The 22,907-nt window shown below is 39.3% G+C and overlaps 3 protein-coding genes and 5 gene segments (V, D, J or C); 7 read left to right on the top strand and 1 right to left on the bottom strand.

Moving 5' to 3' along the window:
• LOC118220474 overlaps window positions 1-8,950 on the top strand; it is a 56,601-nt gene extending 47,651 nt beyond the window's left edge. Inside the window, 1 exon segment of the V gene segment in view lies at window positions 8,597-8,950. Coding sequence covers window positions 8,597-8,943 — 347 coding nt within the window.
• LOC118220446 (titin-like) overlaps window positions 1-22,907 on the bottom strand; it is a 435,810-nt gene that overhangs the window by 255,678 nt on the left and 157,225 nt on the right. The window lies entirely within an intron of this gene.
• Window positions 1-22,907, top strand: part of LOC118220452 (immunoglobulin gamma-1 heavy chain-like) — a 147,741-nt gene that overhangs the window by 52,616 nt on the left and 72,218 nt on the right. The gene's annotated exons all lie outside the window — the stretch shown is intronic.
• LOC118220455 (rhoGEF domain-containing protein gxcI-like) lies at window positions 670-5,803 on the top strand. Its single transcript, XM_035404331.1, has 3 exons — window positions 670-846; window positions 1,546-1,613; window positions 4,513-5,803. Exons 2-3 carry the CDS (start codon window positions 1,579-1,581, stop codon window positions 5,480-5,482), a joined length of 1,005 nt encoding a protein of 334 aa, XP_035260222.1. The 5' UTR covers window positions 670-846; window positions 1,546-1,578; the 3' UTR covers window positions 5,483-5,803.
• LOC118220459 lies at window positions 6,446-13,714 on the top strand. The segment is given in 2 exon segments: window positions 6,446-6,550; window positions 13,095-13,714. Coding segments are annotated over 2 exon segments (396 nt in total).
• LOC118220476 lies at window positions 10,700-11,292 on the top strand. The segment is given in 2 exon segments: window positions 10,700-10,848; window positions 10,941-11,292. Coding segments are annotated over 2 exon segments (372 nt in total).
• LOC118220471 lies at window positions 17,659-18,893 on the top strand. The segment is given in 2 exon segments: window positions 17,659-17,873; window positions 18,068-18,893. Coding segments are annotated over 2 exon segments (393 nt in total).
• LOC118220512 lies at window positions 20,391-21,063 on the top strand. The segment is given in 2 exon segments: window positions 20,391-20,504; window positions 20,623-21,063. Coding segments are annotated over 2 exon segments (336 nt in total).

Below are 22,907 nucleotides of genomic sequence, written 5' to 3'. Positions count from 1 at the left end.
TTAGATGACAGCCTTCAAGTATATTTTTAGGAAACTAGATGGAATGTATTACGTTGCACAGATATTCAAAGCGTAACTACTTCATACAATACCTACATGTACGCATTCAATCAGAATATGGCAAAGCTACAACATCATCTGCCTATTTTCAGTTCAGTTTAAAAACTCCACTGATAAAATCAAATTTATATTGTCCCCATTTTCACTGTGGAGCTCATAACCTAGTAATGGACAGTATGAAAAACCATCCAACTGGCATCGATAACTTTATAAATACCAGAATCATAATCTTTGTGGAGTAAGATTAGAATACATTTGGAAGCATCTTGAGGAACTGCTTACCCATAGCTGGTTGTGTGAACAGCTGTTCAGCCATATTGCAGTTTGGCACAAAGACATGAATGGGATAAAAGAATGAGCAGTCTCTTTGTGCACTTTGTATGAAGATAAAAACCAAAAGAGTTAACTGTCACATTGTATATAACCCTTACTCATGTGAAATAATGAGATAACCAATAAATGAAATAGGAGTCCTGCAGAGATACTGTAATTTGCCTAAAATATTAATATATCGTATACCAGTTAAAATGATCAGGTGGTGATGCACAAACAGGCAACCCTTTGTCAAATGGGGGAGGTGGGTGGGGGCAGAGAGAGCATGGCATGGACTGGGATGTAAATGAGCAAATTTTACAATTTGTAAATGGACAGGGATGTAATTTGTCTTTAAACAGTAAGTATATAACAGAATTACACCTGCAATTCTGTACCCTGAGTGCTGAAAGAGAACACCAATCATCCATCCATCATTTACCTCCTCCATATTTCACTGGACCTGAAGACCAGGTGAGTAAAACTTTTTCACAATTTAAGTGTTCAGGTGTTAAAAAGCTGTTTTCAATTTCAGAAAATAAGTGTTTGCTGAATGTCTGCCATTTGAATTCTTACTTCATTTTGATTGGCTGAAAGGGCGTACTGTGGCAGGGTTTAAAATTGTACCCTGGATCTGTATTGTCAAATTAAATCACCTACAGTAAAAGCACCTGAATCATACTTTCTGTGCTGCTTTTCTGGCTGCTGGTGCAACCCCCAAGTAGTAATGTTTTTGCTATTAAGTAGCCAGATTGCAATAGTCTGAAGCACTCTTTAACTTACAGCTTCTACTAGGAGAATGGAATTTGTTTATTAGCCACAGATATAGAGGGGAAATGGCACCAACAATATGGACAAACTGCTACCGTACATCCATCCACTGATTAGAATTAAGGGAAAAGAATCATTCAGAAGTTTGAGTTTTTCTCCTGCTGTCTTTATCATTTGCATGGAATATCTCGGAAATCCTGCAAGTACAGCACTATGACACAGTGCACTTTCTGTTCATCAGTGCAGTGGAATCAGTGCACTTTCTGTTAAATTGTTTATTGTAAAATTAAATTAAAAACAATTCAAGTTGTTCCTACAAGATGAAGGTAATCCAATTTTGTTCAGTACAACAAATTCTGACCAAATGCAATACTTAATTTAATCAAATAATTATCTACACAGACTTGCATCAGTGATTTCAGGACTTTGAAGACCATGGAGAAAATAATTGTTTTGTTCCTCTTCATCAGGTAAGTATCATAATGCACATTATATGAATAAGGTTTAAGAAGGACCAAGTTTGAAAGCTGCACATCAGCTCATTCTGAATGAATTCACTCCTAATCAACATTCCAAATTAACAGTTTATATGGCTCCTACAATAGGTGAACCTGTTTACTGCATGTTCAGACTCTAAATCTCAATGTTACCATAAATGACTGCAGTCTTGTTGAGTCCCACCACAGTGCTGAATGAACATGCAAGGACTACTTTACACAAATCTGGTGTTTCTCATCTTTTTTAAATTAGACAGGCTTAATGCAAAAGTATCCACAATAAGGACAGATAATTCAACAGGCATAATAGGTTGATCTTAGTTTTCCTTTAGTTTCAGAGTTTAGGCCAGCCTGGGTTTCCAATTGGTCAAAATTACTGTGTACCCTTATGTTTTTAGCATGATGAAAATTCTATATCTATTTGTTACTGAAATTGTTCATTCCTTCTAGAAGAACAAATAATTGTGAATATGAACTTAATTTTTGGAGACATAAATTCATTCTTTTTCTATTTGATTACTTCATAGAGACCAAAGAAATGTACTTATTGCAGTTTTACAGAGAAAAGATAACGAGCTGCTCAAATGTTTGAGCTACAGGCCATTGTCTTTTATCTGCAGGGATGTGAAGTTTTATGCAAACACACAGTTGTGGGTAAGATTATACACTTTTATCATACCAGTTTTATGAAGGGGAGAGGGACATTGGATAATATTCACAGACTCCTGCATATTATTAATATGCCAGACACATTACCTGATGACTGCGCTGTGTTGTCCCTCGATGCTGAGAAGGCGGTTAGAATGGAACTGGATTTGGGCCCAACTTTATCTCAATGATGAAAGCCTTTTATTGTTGTCCCACAGCTGCATGTTTTACTGGAAACTGGCCTTCTTTTCAGTTACTAAGGGGGACTAGACAAGGTTGTCTGGCCTCTCCTCTTTGCTCTGTCCTTGAACCCTTGGCACCGGCCATTAGGGAAAGTGGCCCAATCTCTCCGGAACATTATATGCAAACGATTGCCTTAAAAAAAAATTAAAAAATAAATAAATAAATAAATATATATATATATATATATATGCATACCTTCTAATGAACTTCTTTCATTAAATGAATGAAATATTCATTTTAAAAAATGTGTTTTGAGTTAACTCTGGTCCTCTTTATCTAATGTTACATTTCGTCTAAAGACCTGAAACAATTTAGTGTGACAAATATGCAATAATGGACGAAATCAGGATGGGGACAAATATTTTTCACAACACTTGAAAATTGAAGGCTCATATTAAGAGATTGAGTAATCTCAATGTTCTTCTTCAAGGCAGAGGTACACAACCATCAAGATGGCCATTCTGTCACAAATTAACTTTCTGTTTTTATGATCCTGCTAGCACTTCCCCTAAAATTTACGCATTAAATACATTTTTTTTATTGAGGATCTTGCATATACAGGAGGAGGAGAATAAAAACCTGAAATTTTGGAGCATCAGTATTGACTCTAGACATTTGCAAAAATACAGAACAAATAATGGACATTACGTAAATTCCACCAACCCTCATTATGGAGTAACAGCCATTTTCAGCCAGGTGCAAGCCATTTGCCTTTTTTCGATGGTCCTCTAAAGGGATCTACACATTCAGTGATGTTTGCGGTGCAAAAGGTCTATGTGCGTTCCAGAACATTAGGATTTATTGGTTCATCACATTTTTTTCCCCAAAGACTAAAATCTGAGGTGAAGGCATATCATGCCTGTAACCAAATTGAGACAATATGAGAGAGAGAACTATGTAAATTTAACTACGAACCAGATTGGGGAACTACATGGTTGAACTTAGACAACACATCGAAGGATATTACACATGAGCTAATTCATTTCAAGATGATTCACAGAGCATTTAGTTGCAAGCCAAGACCAAGCCTTGGGTACTACCTTGCATATGTTTTGGGAATGTGCGGTTATTATAAACTTTATGGGCCATATGGTGTCAGTTCTATCATCAGTGTTAGAAGTCAGCATAGTACCAGATCCCTGTGTAATACCAGGTCCCTGCCTTTGTCTGCTGTCTGCTCAGTGATGATTCAGCCGTGTCCTTAACTTTGAACCAATGTAGAGTTCTCTTCACTGGTTTCACAGCAGCAAAAAAAAAAACCCTTCACACTTTGGTTCGAGAGTGATCTTCCTATATATACATATATATACATAATCATTATTTATTTCAAAAGAGGGAAAGGAAGGAATTTTTTTGTTAAGATATTGTTTCAGGGTCTGTTATTGTGTTTAGTACTTTTAATTATGTGTTTACGGAAGTAATTTCAATTGGTATTACGGGGAACATGGGTATTATTTAGGCTGAACTAGTACATGGACCATTGTTACGTAAGAAAAAGTTTTGTAGCCTAATGGGATCAAATACATCTATCCTACTCCCCCTCATTTATACATGTAAAATAGCAAGACCGACTTAAAAACTGTGTTCTTTCTTTGTTACTCGTCACTTCTATATGATCTTCCTATAGAATTTTTCCTGTACAGCAGTGTTAATTGTGTTGCGCCAAAGAATTAGTGTGCATATGTGTTCTAATAAAGAATGCTGATCACAAAAAAACAAACAAAAAAAAGCAAGAAGAGAACATAGCCCTCACACATAGCCTCCCATTGTCAATTATCAAGCCAAATGATAATGCTCTACAAAGCAATGTTTCCCAGGAAAAAGAAACAGTACAGTAGAAAACAACAGTGATCTGTAGGACCAAAGCATGCACAATATGTTGGACTATACATCCACAACACTTCTGCCCAGGATACAGTACAGCAGCTCACTTTGTTTCACTCTCTGATTAATAATGGGTGATATTTTCTTTCTTTTTCAGAGTCTTCACACTTCAATGCCATGCACAGAATGAGCTTTCATTTAATGACCTGGCAAAACTTTATCCAGAATGGAAGAATCCTGATTGGATGAGGCAAGCTAATGAGGACATTCTGCTTTCGGAAGTCACTATCCCCGGTGCCCATGATGCAACAGCTTTACGCGGTGGAAGGTTTGCAGAATGTCAGGCGTGGAATTTAGAAGACCAGCTTTCAGCAGGGCTGAGATACTTTGATCTCAGAGTAGATGGCTCACTGCAACTGGTTCATGGACGTATAAAAATGAATATGATGTTGGATGAGGTGCTTGGCACCATAGTGAAATTTCTGAAGGAGCACAATAAAGAAACTGTTTTACTTAGAGTGAAACCAGAAAATGGAAAGGATACTGTATTTCCACTGACTATGGCATTATTAAATCAAGACAACATAAAGCCATTTGTATACATGTTAGATGGAGGCAGTGACAACAATCCAAAACTTAAAACTGTTCGAGGAAAGATTGTTTTGCTAAAGCTTCCAGGTAAATTTAATTTTGGGATATCCTATTTTTCTACACATAAAAAAAATGAACATGTTGTCATAAATATTAATAAGAAGCTGGCAATAATACATGAACATTTGACTACTGCCACTGAAAAATGCAAAGAGTCTGTAACTTTGACGTACACCAGCGGGACAGGCCTAAGCTTTCTAACTGCAATACCTGCTCTAATCTATAAACGTACTCCAAAAAATGTGGCCAAGCATATCAACCCTAAGATAGTGGTGGATTTAGTGAAGAATTATTTTAGAGACAACTGCCTTGGCATAATCGCTATGGACTTTCCTGGACCCGAACTGATTGCTACAATCATACAATATAACTTCCTTGATGAGAATAATAATAATAATAATAATAATAACAACAACAATAATAATAATAATAATAATAATAATAACAACAACAACAACAACAACAACAACAATTAGAATAATAATAATAAAAAACTCAAACAGTAATGATGGAATTCCTGTGACCATGTTCATATAGCAACAACATACTATTTGCACCAGTCATCTTCTACACAGTTCAGCCATTTTAATACCTGGTTCAAACAGTCACTCTGGCAGAGCAAACATAAGAAATCCTGAGTAATACTGTGCTGACATCAATTTTGAAATAATAAAATCCCAAAAGGCTGGATAGACCCACTCTGAATGATTTCCTTTATATTTTTTGTTTAGAGGCAATGGTGTATGGGAGTTGTTGCATATATATTGTTATAACAAGAAATTAAAAAAATGAGTCCACAAAAATAATGAGTCGCTCACTCATTCATCATTTCAGCCGTCACGAGAGAGTGTTTGCGACACAAGTATAAGATAAGATATATATATATTTTTTTTTTTTTATTGAACCCCGTGTGGTAATTGGTCCTCTGCATTTGACCCATCCTAGTTGCTTAGGAGCAGTGGGCAGCCACAGTGCAGCGCCCGGGAAGCAACTCCAGTTCTGAGGCCAGTGCCTTGGTCAAGGGCAACTGCAGGAGCGCACCTAACATGCATGTCTTTGAGTGTGGGAGGAAACTGGAGTACCCGGAGTAAACCCGAGTGAACACGGGGAGAACATGCAAACTCCACGCAGAGAGGAACCTCCTTTTTGTGAGGCAACAGTGCTAACCACTGTGCCACCGTGCTTGCCCATAACATAATCAGGTACTTCAACTCTCAGTCTCCTCATCTTGTGAGCTGAACTCTCTCTGATCTAAATACCAGAGTGATGCTGGTGGAAGCAGTCTGCAGTTTCTTTCATTCAGCTCCAGGAGGGGGCAGCAGTGCTCCTCATAATGGACATTCTGACTTTCTGAATTTCTTTTGTTTTTCTCCTTCCTCCAACCCCCAGAGATTTAAACAAATTCAGTTGACAGTGTTTACCATAAAAGCCACTGAGAATTCTCCTCCCAACACAGGAGCATCACCTGTTAGACAGAGAGGGAGATCTGTGAGTGACAATGGGCGCTATTGTAGCATTAGCAGTGTTGCTGGGGTCTTTATCTTGTAAGTGAACATGCCGTATTCATATTTTTAATTTAAAGGAAAATTATTATGTAACATTTTCAAAATGTTTTAATTTTAAATAATGTCAAAAAGGTCATTTTTTTTATGTGTTTCCATAATTTTATTGCTTTTAGATGTGTGCAGCAATACCTTTTCTATTTCTGTCTCCACAGATGGTCACTGTGTTGAACTCACACAGCCAGGCTCTATGGTTGTAAAACCAGGACAGTCTCTGACCATCTCCTGTAAACTCTCTGGGTATTCTGTGACCGATGGCAGCTATAGCACACACTGGATTCGACAGCCCGCAGGGAAAGCTCTGGAATGGATCGGGCGATATTGGAAGAGTGACGCTAACACTGCTTATAAAGATTCACTAAAGAGCAAGTTCACCATCTCTGTAGACACGTCCAGCAGCACAGTGACTTTGCAGGGGAGCAACCTGCAGACTGGAGACACAGCTGTGTATTACTGTGCCCGACAACCACAGTGTAGCAAAGCAACACTAGAGCTGTACAAAAACTCATCATACTGAGTGTCACCACTGAACACACACACTCCACCTGCATGTAGCCCTCACTGTCCCCATATTCACCATTATCTGAAAAAGAAAGAAAAATTATAAAAAATGGGCAAAACCTCAGACCTGCAGAAACTGAAGTTTTATTGTTTTTTAAAGCACAAAAATGATGTTTGCATATGAAAAGCTCAAATGTAAAGAAACAAACACAGAATACAATAACTGGGCATATACCCTATAGACATGGACACGCAATGCACTTTGACCCCGGTCTTCTTCAGTGGTGCCTGCATGGGCCCAGTGTGGTTTGGGGCATCAGCTCACACAGGTGAACAGGAGGAGGGGGTGACTAGTGTGGATGATTAGATTCAGCAGTGGTGGCCTGTTGCCTGTATTCAGCTGGATGTGTAGAGTGCTGTACTTTACAGTCTGAAGTGTGTTCTATAGCCAGAGAGGGGAGTTGGGGAGAGATGTGACACTTGTGTATTTTGGATGAAGGTAAATGCAGCAGGAGCAGCATTCTGAATGAACAGGAGGGGCCTGATGGTACCAGCAGGGAGACCCAAGGAGAGAGCAGCATCATCCATTAAGGACACCATAAGGGCCTGAATAATGAGCTGGGCAGCATATGCAGGAAGGATAGGACCGATTTGACAGATGTTGGAGATAAAAAAATCAGCAGCTCCAAGTAACAGAGTGATATTCTCAGTGAGAAACTGTGTTAACCTGGATCATTGGCAGTGTTTAATATATATATATAAATATATATATATATGCCATTGTGTTACTCCCAGTTTAAGATTTTATTGTCTTTTTTCTGACTTTATCAACCTTACCTCAATATCCATAGAAATTTTATACTTACAGATAAAATATCAAAACGCAGATAGACTGATCCACACCATATTTGGGGGAAAGAAAAAAGAAGAAGAAATGGTTTTGCTAAAGGTGACAGACATAAGCTCATGGGTGGTTTATCTACTGAAATATCTATAGAATATCGATATACTACAAATATACTGGAATATTTATATATGCTTGATTTTATTCCCCATGGAAGCACAGCACATGCAAAAATCAGTCATTTCCATTTGTTTTTCCTGTGGTTACATTTGTAACAGGCATAATGTTCTCCTCCAGGAGGGGGCAGCAGTGCTCGTTATAATGGATATTCTGACCCTCTGAATTTATCTTGTTTTCCTCCTTCCTCCAACCCCCAGAGATTTAAACAAATTCTGTGCACAGTATTTACTATAAAAACAACTGAGAATTATCCTTCTAACACAGGAGCATCACCTGTAAGACAGAGAGGGAGATCTGTGTGTGACAATGGGAGCTATTGTAGCATTAGCATTGTTGCTGGGAGCTTTATCATGTAAGTGAGCATGCTATATTTTCTGTTAAATCCTGCAAAGATTTACTTCTAGATAAAATAAAATGAGTTGTCCATTTGTTTTTGCAGTTAATTGTGTAGTTATTTTGCTTATTAATGTACTCACAAATACCTTTTATTGCTGTCTCCACAGACGTTCGCTGTGTTGAACTCACACAGCCAGGCTCTATGGTTGTAAAACCAGGAGAGACTTTATCTGTCCTCTGTAAAGTCTCATATTCAGTTAGCAGTTATAACACAGCCTGGATCCGGCAGCCTGCAGGGAAAGCACTGGAGTGGATTGGAATTATGTGGTCAGGTGGAAGCACTGATTATAAAGATTCACTAAAGAGCAAGTTCACCATCACCAGAGACACCTCCAGTAACACAGTGTTTTTAGGAGGGAGCAGCCTGCAGACTGGAGACACAGCTGTGTATTACTGTGCCCGATACCCACAGTGCAGCAAAGCCACAGCAGACCTGTACAAAACCCCACCCTGATGAGTGTAGTGGCAAAACACAAACATTTAAAAGCTCTGTAAAATTTGCACCCCTAGTGATCAGAATGTGAATTCAAATATTTTCCTCCATTTGTGCTGCAGTGTGCCTATAAAATTTAAATCGCATAATGGTTTAGGGCCTGTGTTTGCAACTCAAAAGTTGTAGTTTAAATTCCCAGCTGGAGAGTATGCATTGTAGTTTTGAAAATGCTTTTCCTAGATTTTTTGACAAAAACTCCAGCTGCATGAATGGCCTGTATGTAAATTTATAATTCTCATTTACTGTTTCTATTATGAAACCGTGAATGAATAAGTCATAAATCCATTTTGAACATGCAAAAGGTGATCTTTTGTTGCTTTAGGAAAACCTGATTTTATTATACTCAAAATACAAAATTTTAGAGGCATGTAGTTTGGTATTGCCACTGATGTAAAGTAAATCTGCTCCTCAGTACAATTTATGTACATACAAATGAGCAGATCATCACTGTACTCAACTAAAAGGTCCAGATACAAACCTTCCTGTTCATGCTATATTTACAGAATATCTGTAGACAACAATATACTGGGATCACAGGATATTAGTCCCCAGAGAAACACAAAGATGCACAAATGCTCCTCATTGTGGATTCAGTCCACAGTATTTCCTATAAAATTAATTTGCAAGTGAGCATCATTGGTATAACAGAGAGGAAGCATCTCATACTGCAGTTCTACTCAAAACCAGCTCCGCCCCCTTTTCTGTTTAAATATGAGCACAGCCTCTAAGCCCTGGAGAGGTGAGAAGAGCAGCTCACTGCAGCTCATCTGCAACACAAACCATGTTCCCTGCATCTCAGCTGAAGGTCCGGGCAGCTGCATCCTGTGAGTGTTTGTTTGTGTCCAACTGCTTAAAACCAGAGGAACACCCCACCCAAAAATACATTAAAAGAATCATTCTGGCTTTGGCCTCTGCCTACTGCCACACAGTCTTGGGTTTTTTATTTAAATTTAGTGAAATTCATAATTTTTCTTGTCCATTCACAGATTTTGGTCACTCAGTCTGAATCAGAAGAGGGCAACAATGGGTTGTTTAAAGTTCACTACTACTATATCTTCAATATCAGTAATTACACTGGAAATTTTAATGCATCATTAAACACACGTATTTCATTCATGGTGTAGTCCTGAGACAATAAATTATAATATAATTATAATTGTATATAACAAACTATAATATAATTTAAAATATGCAAAATTATATATCAAAACAACATCTGAAACTTGATTTAGCTTCTTCAGAATGCTTAAGAATTTTACCGGAAATCTACTGCAAATTTTGCTGCAATGGAGGTGGAAGCAGCCCGCTGTTTCTAATTCTCCTCCAGGAGGGGGGCATCATAGCATCAAAATATTGGCACAAGACATGCATTACAAATACAGGGTCAAGGATTTAATACTGGATATCAGGATGCTTTCTATATTGTTCGTATATTGATCATATGTTGTCTGTTTTGGACACTCTCATTAGACTGGTGATGAACTGAGTACTGGGGAGCTCCTGACTCCACTCTCCCACCCTCACCTGCCAGGAAACTCCCTGCATTCACTATGAATAATAATGCAACAATCAGCCATGGAAGAGAGACACATGACTGTAATGATGGAGACTACTTATAACTGCTATATGATCTGCACCACATCTACAGCTCTGACTGCTCTATTTAAACAGTGTGTGATCTGCCCACCCAGTGAGGAGGAGTTCATGCAAACTCTGAGCTCTTCCTTCTACATTTACCCCTCTGCACTGAGGGAGGAGGAACTGTTGTTGGAGACCGACTGTAGGACTTTCATCACAGACTGCAGTCAATGACTTTCACCATGACTATTATAACCAGCCTGATTCTGATTACAGTGTTCTTAAAAAGTATGCTTTAATTTTCCATTTATTGTGTTTTTACTGAAATGTTAATTTTGAGGTTATGGATTTTGTGTTCTAAGTCTTCCTTAATTTCACAGGTGTTAATTGTCAGACACTGACTGAGTCTGAACCAGCAGTTAAAAAGCCTGGAGAATCCCACAAACTGACCTGCACAGCCTCTGGGTTCACATTTAGCAGCTATGCAATGAGCTGGATCAGACAGGCTCCTGGGAAGGGACTGGAGTGGGTGGCTGAGATCAGTAGTGGTGGTGGCAGCACATATTATGCCACGTCTGTTAAGGGAAGATTCACCATCACCAGAGACAACAGCAAGAACCAGCTGTATTTACAGATGAACAGGCTGACAGCTGAAGACGCTGCTGTGTATTACTGTGCCAGAGACACACAGTGAGAGAGAGTGAGGGGAGAGCTGCACAAAAACCTCTTCCCTTTTATCACACAGTGCTACTGTATAGAACTTGATTTACTGGCCAAATTAAATAATACATTTTTTAAAATTAAAAATAAATATCAAATAATGTTGGTGTCCATTCAGTTTATTGGATACACATGTTTACATCAGAAAGAAAAGAAACATGTTCCCATAAGCTTTTCATATTCATCAGATAACAATGCCAATTTGATGAAATAAAACCTTAAGACCTCCTCCACTCAAAAACGTGTTTTCTTAATGTCAACTCCTTTTGGAAGCATGCCTTTCACTATACTGATTGATTTTTGAGCAGAACTTGTCACCAGAGAGCCCTTTTCACATTCTTCCACCGAAGGCGAAGAGCATCTCCGTACTTCCCTGAAAATTGTTTTGATAGGATTTTAAATTGACATCCTGAGTCACTACTGTCATTAAATATTCCCTGACTCCCATTGCCATAAGTGTAGGTGAGAATCAGGGATGCTGATCAGAATATATGTTTGTTATATGAAGCGTACAATAAAGCCTGTGTGCATCTCAGAATTGAAGACTGTGTGGTTTGTAAGGAGAGGAACATCAGAATCCATTACATTGTTGTTGAGGTAAAAGAGTACAGTAAGATTACAGATTTGTACATTGTACCATTCAGTAGTATTTCTCTCCATGTAAATTAGCACCACTTAGAATATCACATTTGCATTTTCAATTAATTTATGCCAACACTAGTTCCTGACACAATGCTACCGGTTCTAGTCATATCTGTAATTTACTAATAAAAACACAATATTAACAGATATATTGAGATATACACCTGCTTTTTCATGGGAGTACAAACATTTACAAATATCTGCTGTCATTTGTTATCCCTGAAGTTATCAAGAAAATGAGAAGGGCAGCTGTGGCAAACAAGCCTGCCACAGGCCACCGAAGTGGCTTTCCAAGGGGCCCTCCAGCACAGAGACACAGGGAGATGATGTTCAAATAGACCACATTTATTTACGAGGGTTTGGCAAGATGTTACTGCCAAGGAGCAGATGTTAAAACACTGTCATGACAGAGAGGCTCCCCTGTGTGGCTGGGGATGGCAGATTTAACCTTTGCGCACTGATTACCGGACTACGCACAGGTGCAGCCACCCCTGTTCCTGGGTGCAAATAGCCTGGCCAATTATCTAATTAATAACCAATTATCTAACTAGCCAGGTCTAATTAGCTTGACCCAGGGCAGGTGTGGCTGCTTAAACCAGCCATCCCCACACCACAGCAGCACTCTTTTGTGTTTTTATCAATCTAGTTGAAATGTTGTACATTGCGCAGATATTCAAATCAAAATATCTTGAACATGCATTCGGTATTAACCCATAAGTAATGTTACAGATCAAAAGTTGGTGGAAGCAGTCTTCTGTTTTTTTATTCTATTCCAGGAGGGGGCAGCAGTCCTCCTCATAATGGATATTCATACTCTCTGAATTTATTTTGTTTTTCTTCTTCCTCCAACCCCTAGAGATTTAAACAAATTCAGTCCACTGTATTTCCTATAAAAGCCACTGAGAATTCTCCTCCCAACACAGAATCATCACCTGTAAGACAGAGAGGGAGATCTGTGTGTGACAATGGGCGCTATTGTAGTATTAGCTGCGTTGCTGGGAACTTTATCTTGTAAGTGAACATGCTCTATACATACTTTCTATTTTAAAATGTAAAAATGATGTGATGTTTTCCAAAGTTTTACTTCAAAATAAAGAGTTTCTTTTTGTTTCCACGAGAATATTGAATACTGAAATATTCACAAATGTTTTTTTTTACTTCTGTCTCCACAGATGGTCGCTGTGTTGAACTCACACAGCCAGGCTCTATGGCTGTAAAACCAGGAGAGTCTCTGACCATCTCCTGTAAAGTCTCTGGGTATTCCCTGACGAGCTACTGTACAAACTGGATCCGGCAGCCTGCAGGGAAAGCTCTGGAGTGGGTTGGATATATATGCTCTAGCGGGGGCACTGCTTATAAAGATTCACTAAAGAGCAAGTTCACCATCACCAGAGACACCTCCAGCAGCACAGTGACTTTGCAGGGGAGCAGCCTGCAGACTGGAGACACAGCTGTGTATTACTGTGCCCGATACACACAGTGCAGTAAAGCCACAGCAGACCTGTACAAAAACCCACCCTGATGAGTGTAGTGGCAGAACACAATCATTAAAGAGCTCTTTGAAGTTCATGCCCCAAGTGGTTGGTACATGAATTACAGTATTGTCTATCGTTTGTGCTATGTTTGCACTGATGAAATGTAAATCCCATAATGGTTTATGACCTGTGTTTGTAACTCAAAATTTGTAAATTGAATTGCCAGTTGGAGAGTATGCATTGTAGATTTGAATATTATTTTTCTAGACTGTTTGTCTAAAGATCCATCTGCATAAATGGACTGTATTTAAAAAAATATAATTCACATTGTCTGCTTTTATTGTGAAACCATTAATGCAGAGGTAATAAATGCATTATGAACATCCAAAAGGTGAATGCTTTACGAAAGCCTAATTCCTTTATAAATAAAATAGAATGAAACCCATTTCTGACACACTTTATCGCTACATTTGAGAGGCATGTACTGTAGTTAGTTATTGCCGCTTACATAAAGGAGATATGCTCCACAGTACAATTTATGTACAGTACATGAAAATGAGTAGCTCATTACTGTACTCAAATAAAAGGACCAGAAACAAACCTTCCCGTTATTGGAAAATCTACAGTTTATCTGTATACAGCAATATACTGAGATCACTTCATATTAGTCCCCAGAGAAGCACAACAAAGCACAAAATCTGCTGTCATGTTTGTGTTCCCAGTAGTTATTTTTTTTTACCTGGGTAATATATAGAAAATAAGACAAGACAGCACTATAGATGGAATGTATGACATCTTGCAGATATTATGATCATATCTATGTCAGCATTCATTCCGAATGTAATCTCTCATCATTTTTACTGGTCTAAATTCCTGACTAATTCCGGTGAGAGTGGTCTCCTATTTTTAATTCTCCTCCAGGAGGGGGCAGCAGTGCTCCTTTTTGTAGTTATCCTGCAGTCTCTGACTTTGCCTCCCTGAATTTGTGTTGTTTTTTGTCTTCCTCTAAGACTGTGCATTACTGAAACATAAGCATTAAACACTTGTTGCAGTAGACAACTCAACCATTATAGGTGAGCTTCATTATTGCCATTATATAAATAGAAATAACATGATCGTTAATTGGAGTGAAATTTAATCAACCCATGAGCATTGTATTTTATCTACAAAATAGTTAGCTGTAATAGTGGTGGAAGCAGCCTGCTGTTTCTATTTCAGCTCCAGGTGGGGCATCATAACATCAAAATATTGGCATAAGACATGTATTAAAAATACAGGGTCAAGGATTTAACACTGGATATCAGGATTCTCTCTGTATTCATATGCTGTGTGTCTTGGACACTATCATTAGACTGACTGGTGATATACTGAGTACTGGGGAGCTCCTGACTCCACTCTCCCACCCTCATCTGCCAGGAAACTCCCTGCATTCACTATGAATAATAATGCAATAATCAGCCATGGAAGAGAGACACACGGCTGTAATGATGGAGAATAATTATAACTGCTATATGATCTGCACCCCATCTACAGCTCTGTCTGCTCTATTTAAACAGTGTGTGATCTGCCCACCCAGTGAGGAGGAGTTCATGCAAACTCTGAGCTCTTCCTTCTACATTTACCTCTCTGAACTGAGGGAGGAGGGACTGTTGTTGGAGACTGACTGAAGGGCTAGCATATCAACTGTAGAAGTCTTTCACCATGACTATTATAACCAGCCTGTTTCTGATTACAGTAATCTTTACCTGTAGGTTTAAATTTCTTATTCTTTTAGTTCTTACTTAAATGTTGATTTGTGAGGTTGTCAATAGTGAGTTCTAAGTCTTTCTTAATTTCACAGGTGTTAAAAGTCAGACACTGACTGAGTCTGAACCAGCAGTTAAAAAGCCTGGAGAATCCCACACACTGACCTGTACAGCCTCTGGGTTCACATTCAGTGACTACTACATGGATTGGATCAGACAGGCTCCTGGGAAAGGACTGGAGTGGGTGGCCAGCATCCATGGTGTTAGTAGCTACATATATTATGCCACGTCTGTTAAAGGAAGATTCACCATCTCCAGAGACAACAGCAAGAACCAGCTGTATTTACAGATGAACAGGCTGGCAGCTGAAGAGTGAGAGAGAGTGAGGGGAGAGCTGCACAAAAACCTCTTCCCCTTATCACACAGAGCAAGCATATAGAACTGGATTAACTGGCCAAATTAAATGACAATACATTTTTTTAATAAAAATAAATATCAAATAATATTGGTGTCCATGGTTTATTGGATACAGAAAGACAAGAAACATGTTCCCATAAGCTTTTCATATTGATGAGATAACAATGCAATTTTGGTGAAACAAAAGCTGAAAGACCTCCTCCACTCAAAAATGTGTTTTCTTAATGTCAACTCCTTTTGGAAGCATGCCTTTCACTATGCAAATTGATTTTTGAGCAGAACTTGTCACCAGAGAGCCCTTTTCACATTTTTCCACTGAAGACGAAGAGCATCTCCGTACTTCCCTGAAAATTGTTTTGATAGGATTTTAAATTGACATCCCGACTCACTGCTGTCATTAAATATTCCCTGACTCCCATTGCCATAAGTCTAGGTGAGAATCAGGGATGCTGATCAGAATATATGTTTGGTATATGAAGTGCACAATAAAGCTTGTGTGCGTCTCAGAATTGCAGACTGTGCGGTTTGTATGGAGAGGAACATCAGAACCGATTACATTGTTGTTGAGGCAAAAGACTACAGTAAGATTACAGATTTGTACGGAGTACCATTCAGTAGTATTTCTCTTCATGCTAATTAGCACATTACTTAGAATATCACATTAGCATTTTCAATTAGTTTACTCCAACTGCAAAAACACTGCAACAAAAAGTATTTTGAGTTGTTAAGCGCCACCCCACCCCCAACAATAAAGATTTAAGTTACTAAAATTGCTATTTAGAGTACATTCATTCATCCATCCATTATCTATACCCACTTATCCTGGTCAGGGCAACGGGGGTGCAAGAGCCTGTCCCTGCATGCATTTCGCTAGAGGCAGGAACACACCCCGGACAGGTTGCCAATCTATTACATGGAGTATAATTTTACACATTATATATTTAGACATACATACTGTTTAAACTCCGAAGTGTCCTGTAAGGATATAACAGACTTCACTTTCAAAAAAATTTGATTTAGCTTTGAGCTCATCTGATTTTTTCTCCATGGAAGCGGAGGCATGCTGTCATTTAAATTTTGCCTGTAGTTAAATTTGTTAGCAGGATAATGCAAGTGTCAGAATTCAAGTGTTCTAGCAATATTTTCTAGAATGTATTGCATTGCACAGATATTCACATCATAACTAAATAAACAATAATTGCATCCATGAGCACTTTTTCTGATCTAAATTCTGGAGTAATGCAGGTTTAAAAAGCCTCCTGCATTTAATTCTACACCAGGAGGGGGCAGCAGTGCTCCTCATAATGGAAATTCTGACCCTCTGAATTAACACAGGAGCATTACCTGTAGGACAAAAACGGGGACTGTAATCTCTTGGAAGCACGAACACCAGCAGACCCTGAGAAACCAGGGTCATAAAGGGACAGAAGAGCAGTCTTCAACTGTCAGTTTTGAGCTTTTCAGTAAATGTAGTTAAAATGCCAGATTGTGATATAAATAAGAGTAAGTAAACATGTGAAAAAATAAAAGTAGAAGTTTGCAGTGAATTTAGTAACAGCTATAGCCCACCAGCATGGTTCCACACCCGCCTCCTAAAACATACCTCTGAGTGCAGGGGGCTCAGACCCCAGTTCTGGAGGTCTGCAGTCTCTGGTGTGTTTTGAGAAGTCCTTTCAATCAGCCAAGTCAAATCAAGTTTATTTAAAGCGCAATATCACAAAGGTTGGGAAAGAAGTGCAAGGGTAATTTCAGGCATAAAGTTCTATTGCACTGGAGACTGAGAACTCTATCCTGCGGTGTCCTGTGTTAACTCTACTGCTCTGGCACGGGGGGTCAGAGTTTACTTTGTTGATTGAACTCTTCTTTGAACGTGACTCTTCTGTTATGTTTTGACTCTGCTGAATTGATCGTTTCCCCATGCATTGGCTCAACTGATTTGATTCCAGTTTTGCACTCAAACTCTAACTAATAAATTATATACTGGCCTCATTAGTCACATTCCTCTATTCAGCATTGGCTCCTGTGGCATGGCACCCCAATGTGGCGGCTTTTCTTCCACTGATTCACCTCCCGTAGCCTGCACTGCCTCCACAGGCATGACTCTTCCAGTCTGCACTGACTCCCTGGGGGTGACATCTCAATGTGTGGAAACAGGAAGAGCTGTATGCAAATCTGGCCTGTGTGTCACCGTCTATAACAGACCGTTCCTGTGAGAGCAGAGGGACAGTGATGCGCGCCAGTCAAAGTCGTCCTCACTGCAACTGCACTGCAAATATGATCCGTCTGCTCCTTCCCCTCTTGGCCTTCCTGCCATGTAAGTGGTTGATGACTTCAGTCTGGGATCTTCACGTCGCCACTGTTATGTTGTTTATGTCAAATATGTTCCATTTAGAATGGGACTAAACTAGATACGTCACCCAGTCATAACGGCATGATAGTAATGACTATCAGTTTGCGATAACGTGGATTAACCCACGTTTTAATCCTGCTTTTAATCTCCTGTTTTAGGTCTGGACGCCATCACTTTGACCTCCTCCCCCGCTCAGGCCAAGTCACCTGGAGGGTCCGTGAAGGTGTCCTGTCAGGTTTCTGGGTACGCCTTGACAGATTACGGCACGAGCTGGATTCGGAAGCGTCCGGGGAAAGCCATGGAGTGGATGGGAATCATCTGGGGAGGCGGAAGCATCGACTCTCCCGCACCGTTCAAGAGCCGGTTCACCATCTCCAGAGACAGCAGCAACATGCTGTACTTGGATATCAGCAGCCTGCAGACTGAGGACACAGCCGTGTATTACTGCGCTCGACTAACACAGTGACGCAGGGCGGTGCCACGTCTGTACATAAACCCACAGGCTGCCTCAGAGACAAACGGCCTCGTGCTCCCCTCCAGATCAGTGAGAGAATCCTAATGCTGGGCCAGCTGCATTTTATTAAGACTCCTGAAGGGGTACAGGTACAGCATCGTTGCTACATAAAAAGGCGATAGAAATATTTATATACTGTGATTCACACAAATCCATAATCTACAGTTTTTACCTCTCTCCCGTCCCCACATTCTTTCCTATGGTACAGAGCCACAGACACATATTCAGCTTATATTTGTACATTTTCACTTGAGTCTTCCCTGTAGTTTTTTTGGCTTTATTCAGCATTTAGATTTTTGTTTCTTTTATGTCTCGTTTTATTGCGAATAAATGTGTTTCAACAATTGAATTTCAGGTGGGTTTTGAGCATGGGAATAAAATAAATAATTGATCATTTTTATTAAAACAAATTCAAAACATTTTAGAGCAAACAAGCTCTGAAAAGAAATGGAGATGGGTTTTGCAAAAATGGAAGTTTTGTTCCCTATCAAACTCCTGTTGACATATAAATGAATGTATTGTGATGAAATGTGGTTTGCATAGCTGCGGTATATGTGAAGACTGCTCATTTTTCCTTTGCTGTCCTGAACTGATGAAGGACATTTAACAAGTAATGAATGAATGAATGAATTTATTTGATGATTAAAAAACACATGTAACACTGCACTTCAGTCATTACATACACTAAAAATCACTGAGGATGAAAACACAATAAAGCCCGAAGGCTTATTTCCATTGCGGTCCTCCAGTATAACACTTAACACTCTACAAGATAAAAGCAAGACAACAACAAGACAGCAAGCGATGACAATACAATCAACATATAAATAGCAGGCGGTGGGGTAGCTATGTCAACAGGCTCATGCTTTCTTGGTCATAAAAGTTAAAATTGAATATTCTACATGGTACATTGTAACCATTTCTTTAAGGCCACTTTAAACGTGCTCCGTGAAACACTCAGTTTCAGGTTTGTGGGCAGATTATTCCACTATACTGCTGCACAGCAGAGAAATGTGTTTTTGCCCATTAGGCTATTGAATCGAAAAGGTATGAAGTCTGTCGAGCTACCTCTTGTTGAGTAGCTATGAGTGTCTCTTAGTAGTAGGACAGGTCTAAGAATGCGTGTGTTCTACAAACAAGGAGAAAAGAAAATAGTCAGGGTTAGAAAGGACCTGATGGACCCTGTGTGATCGCAGCATCTCACACCACAGTCCTACTAAAACCAGCTCTGCCCCCTTTTCTGTTTAAATATGACCACAGCCTCTAAGCCCTGGAGAGGTGAGAAGTGCAGCTCACTGCAGCTCATCTGCAGCACAAACCATGTTCCCTGCATCTCTGCAGAAGGCCCTGGCAGCTGCATACTGTGAGTTTCTGTTTCTGACCCAACTATGTAAAAGCAGAGGAATGCCCCACCCAAAAATACATTATAATAACAGTAATTATTATTCTGGCTTCTGCCTACTGCCGCACAGCCATGCAATTTTTAAATGTTCGGTTGAAATGTCATGAAATTCATTTTTTTTCTGTCTCAAAGTGTCCATTTCAACATCTTGCTAGATTTCCAACAATTTTATAAGAAACATTCATTTTTCAGCAATCAAATAAAAATAATTATTTCACATTATTTTGTGTGGTATTAAGTAACACTCTCACACATATGCTGGAATGTTTTGAGATTTGAACAGCATCTGAAGAGTTAAAGCATTTTAATGAAAGGAAAATAGCTATCAAAGCTTGATTTAGATGTGTTGCATTAGATTTTTAAATGCATATATGTTACAATACTGCTAATATTTGCACCGGAAGGAAACATTTTCTGTAATAAAACATTCAATAAGTAATATTTGTGGAACATTCAGACCAACTAAGCGTTTATATACACACTGTACACTTTATGTAAATAGGAATTCCCATGAGAGGCGGTTAGGTAAATCTCATGAGCCCCATGTTCTTTAAAACACAGAAATTACAGAACATATTCAGTAACGAGCAGCACTGTTCACTTCTTGTCTTTTGTTGCTGTAAATGAAATAAAATGGAGGCCTTAGGATTCATCATAGCTTTGCTGTTTGCGTTTAAATGTAAGGACACAGCTGACTTCATTCCCTCTTTTCTCCTGTCTCACAACACTTGATTGAGTGGTGCTACAGCACTGGCTATAGAACTGTTGTAAAACTGTGTTTTTGTCCCCTTCTGCAGATGCTCATTGTGACATCACACTGACAGAGTCTGCTCCACAGATGAAGAAGCCTGGAGATTCCGTGAGGCTCTCCTGCAAAATTACTGGATTCTCACTCAGCAGCGACAGTGTGCACTGGGTTCGACAGGCTCCAAACAAAGGGCTGCAATGGGTTGGATACCACGGCAGTTCTTTTGACGATCGTTTCAAAATGACAGTAGATTTATCCAACAGCATTGTTTACTTAAACATCACCGATCTCCAGTCCTCAGACACAGCTGTGTATTACTGTGCCCGAGAGACACAGTGAAAGAGTTTAAGGGCCAGCTGTACAAAAACCCTCCACAGATGATTTAGCAGGCAGTGTGTGACTGGCTGTGCTGTGTGGCCTAAAGACATTATCTGTTATTGTTTTTCTCCTGGATTTCCACCATAAGGCTACATCACACATTTTTAAACAAAGTTGAGATTAATTTAAGAAAATAACAACTACATTTAATCGAACATAATTATATGTGTTCAATTTTTCCTCTATATTAAGCTCCCAGTGGATTCAAAGTGAGCAATAGCTTGAGTAACATGTGAAAGTTTGTAAAACACAAAGATTGCAAATCTTTGGCATGATTACTGTGGAAGAAAACCTCTTAGTTTCGATGGGTGAGTCGGCGATGTAATTTTTTTATTTCATATAAGCCTATGGGAGGTCTCCAGTACCATAAAGACACACAGAGAGCTCCCCAAATTACGTTTTTACATCCTTTTTTATACAGTCAGATCTCCCTCTACCATGATGTATCTTCCCTCAAAAACAACCAATCCCAGCATAGGTCACACTTGTGTTTCACCAGTTAGTTTAACAATAACTATTATATAATTTTCAATTTCAATAAATGACAGATATTTCAACACACACACTTACAGAGGTATTTATATGCATGACTTGAATAACATGTATTTGTTCCCATGTTTAAACTTCCGGTTCCAATGTACATGCACTTTAAATGCATTCAATACATGCTGTAATCCAAATGAAATATTTAACTCATATGCAAACACACCAGCATGTTCTAACAAAATATGTGTATATTGGGATGGCAGGTATGCCATCCCGCCAAGTTACGCCTTGGCGGGGGCATGCCCCATACCTATACAGCACCGAGAGTTTGGCACTTTTCAGGGTTCCCCAGTGTAGGCCCAGTGTATATGGGAAAGGAATGTATTAATGAGTACCAGCTGTCTCTTCCCTGACGTATCATCCGGCTAGCAAAGGAGGAAGGATGCAGGTGGACCAAGGTCGACCTTAGCCATAAGATTAACAACCGGCAGCAGGGAAGCGCTTCATACTAAAATAGGTGCGATTAGAACAAACACGTAATACACACATAATTTCTGCCCTGCTAATTAAGCTGTATACAAGCATCTCATAAAAAACACGTTTTCAACGTACAAAAATGCCAAGTTACTCAAAAGTATTGATATCAAAATGACGCCAAGTTACGGTACTACAAACAATATAGGCTATCTTGCCTCACCGAAATTTAATAACATGCATTCCAAAGCAATGCTACCCAATATTTCCTCAATTCTTTCAAGTCTATAAGAAGGTTTTGTACGGTAGCCAAGTGAAGAAATATAGTTAGTAGAAATGGCACAGCGGTGAACTGGTGTAACTTTTTAATAAAAGGAATACATTTGCCGTCATGAAATGCATATGGGTGGCCGTGAGTGAGTTTTGGTAAAGGAAATATAAGCGTAAGAAAACGTTAGTGTAAAAGAGGAAATGGTCTGCCTGAGGGCGAGTCGTGATTCAACCTTAAACCGGAGGTTTACCAGTCTGTGACTGAACGTGCAGACGGTACGTCATAATTCAGGGTATACGTTCGGTGAACGGCGGGTAGATATGGTGCAAAAGCAATAATTGATAAGTAGGAGACAATAATTTGTGAGGGTCGAAGCAGGTTAAAGAAACACGTCCCTAGCTGGGCTTGAACCTACAACCCCGTGTTCTCAAGACTGTAACCTTGCCCACTAGACCACAGGCGGACTAGCTGTTTAAACTGGAAATGATTCAGAGTGAAAAGGTATATGGGTATTTTGCGTGTGTATGCACGTTTTTGATTGGGTCGTGTAGGTGAAGATTTGGCTGGTGTCAGTGAAATGTCCAATGGGGAGACATGTTGTTAGTGGGAAAGGCGGCAGGAAAAATAAGAATGAGAAGAAGAAAGAGAAGAAGAAGAAGAAGGAGAAAACGCAAAATCCCCTTAGTTTGGGGCTTTATTGTGTGGACATGTGAAGTTGTTTATGA

Source organism: Anguilla anguilla, chromosome 2 (assembly GCF_013347855.1).
Source record: "Anguilla anguilla isolate fAngAng1 chromosome 2, fAngAng1.pri, whole genome shotgun sequence".
NCBI classification, from domain to species: domain Eukaryota; kingdom Metazoa; phylum Chordata; class Actinopteri; order Anguilliformes; family Anguillidae; genus Anguilla; species Anguilla anguilla.
This window is presented reverse-complemented; position numbering and strand designations above follow the sequence as displayed.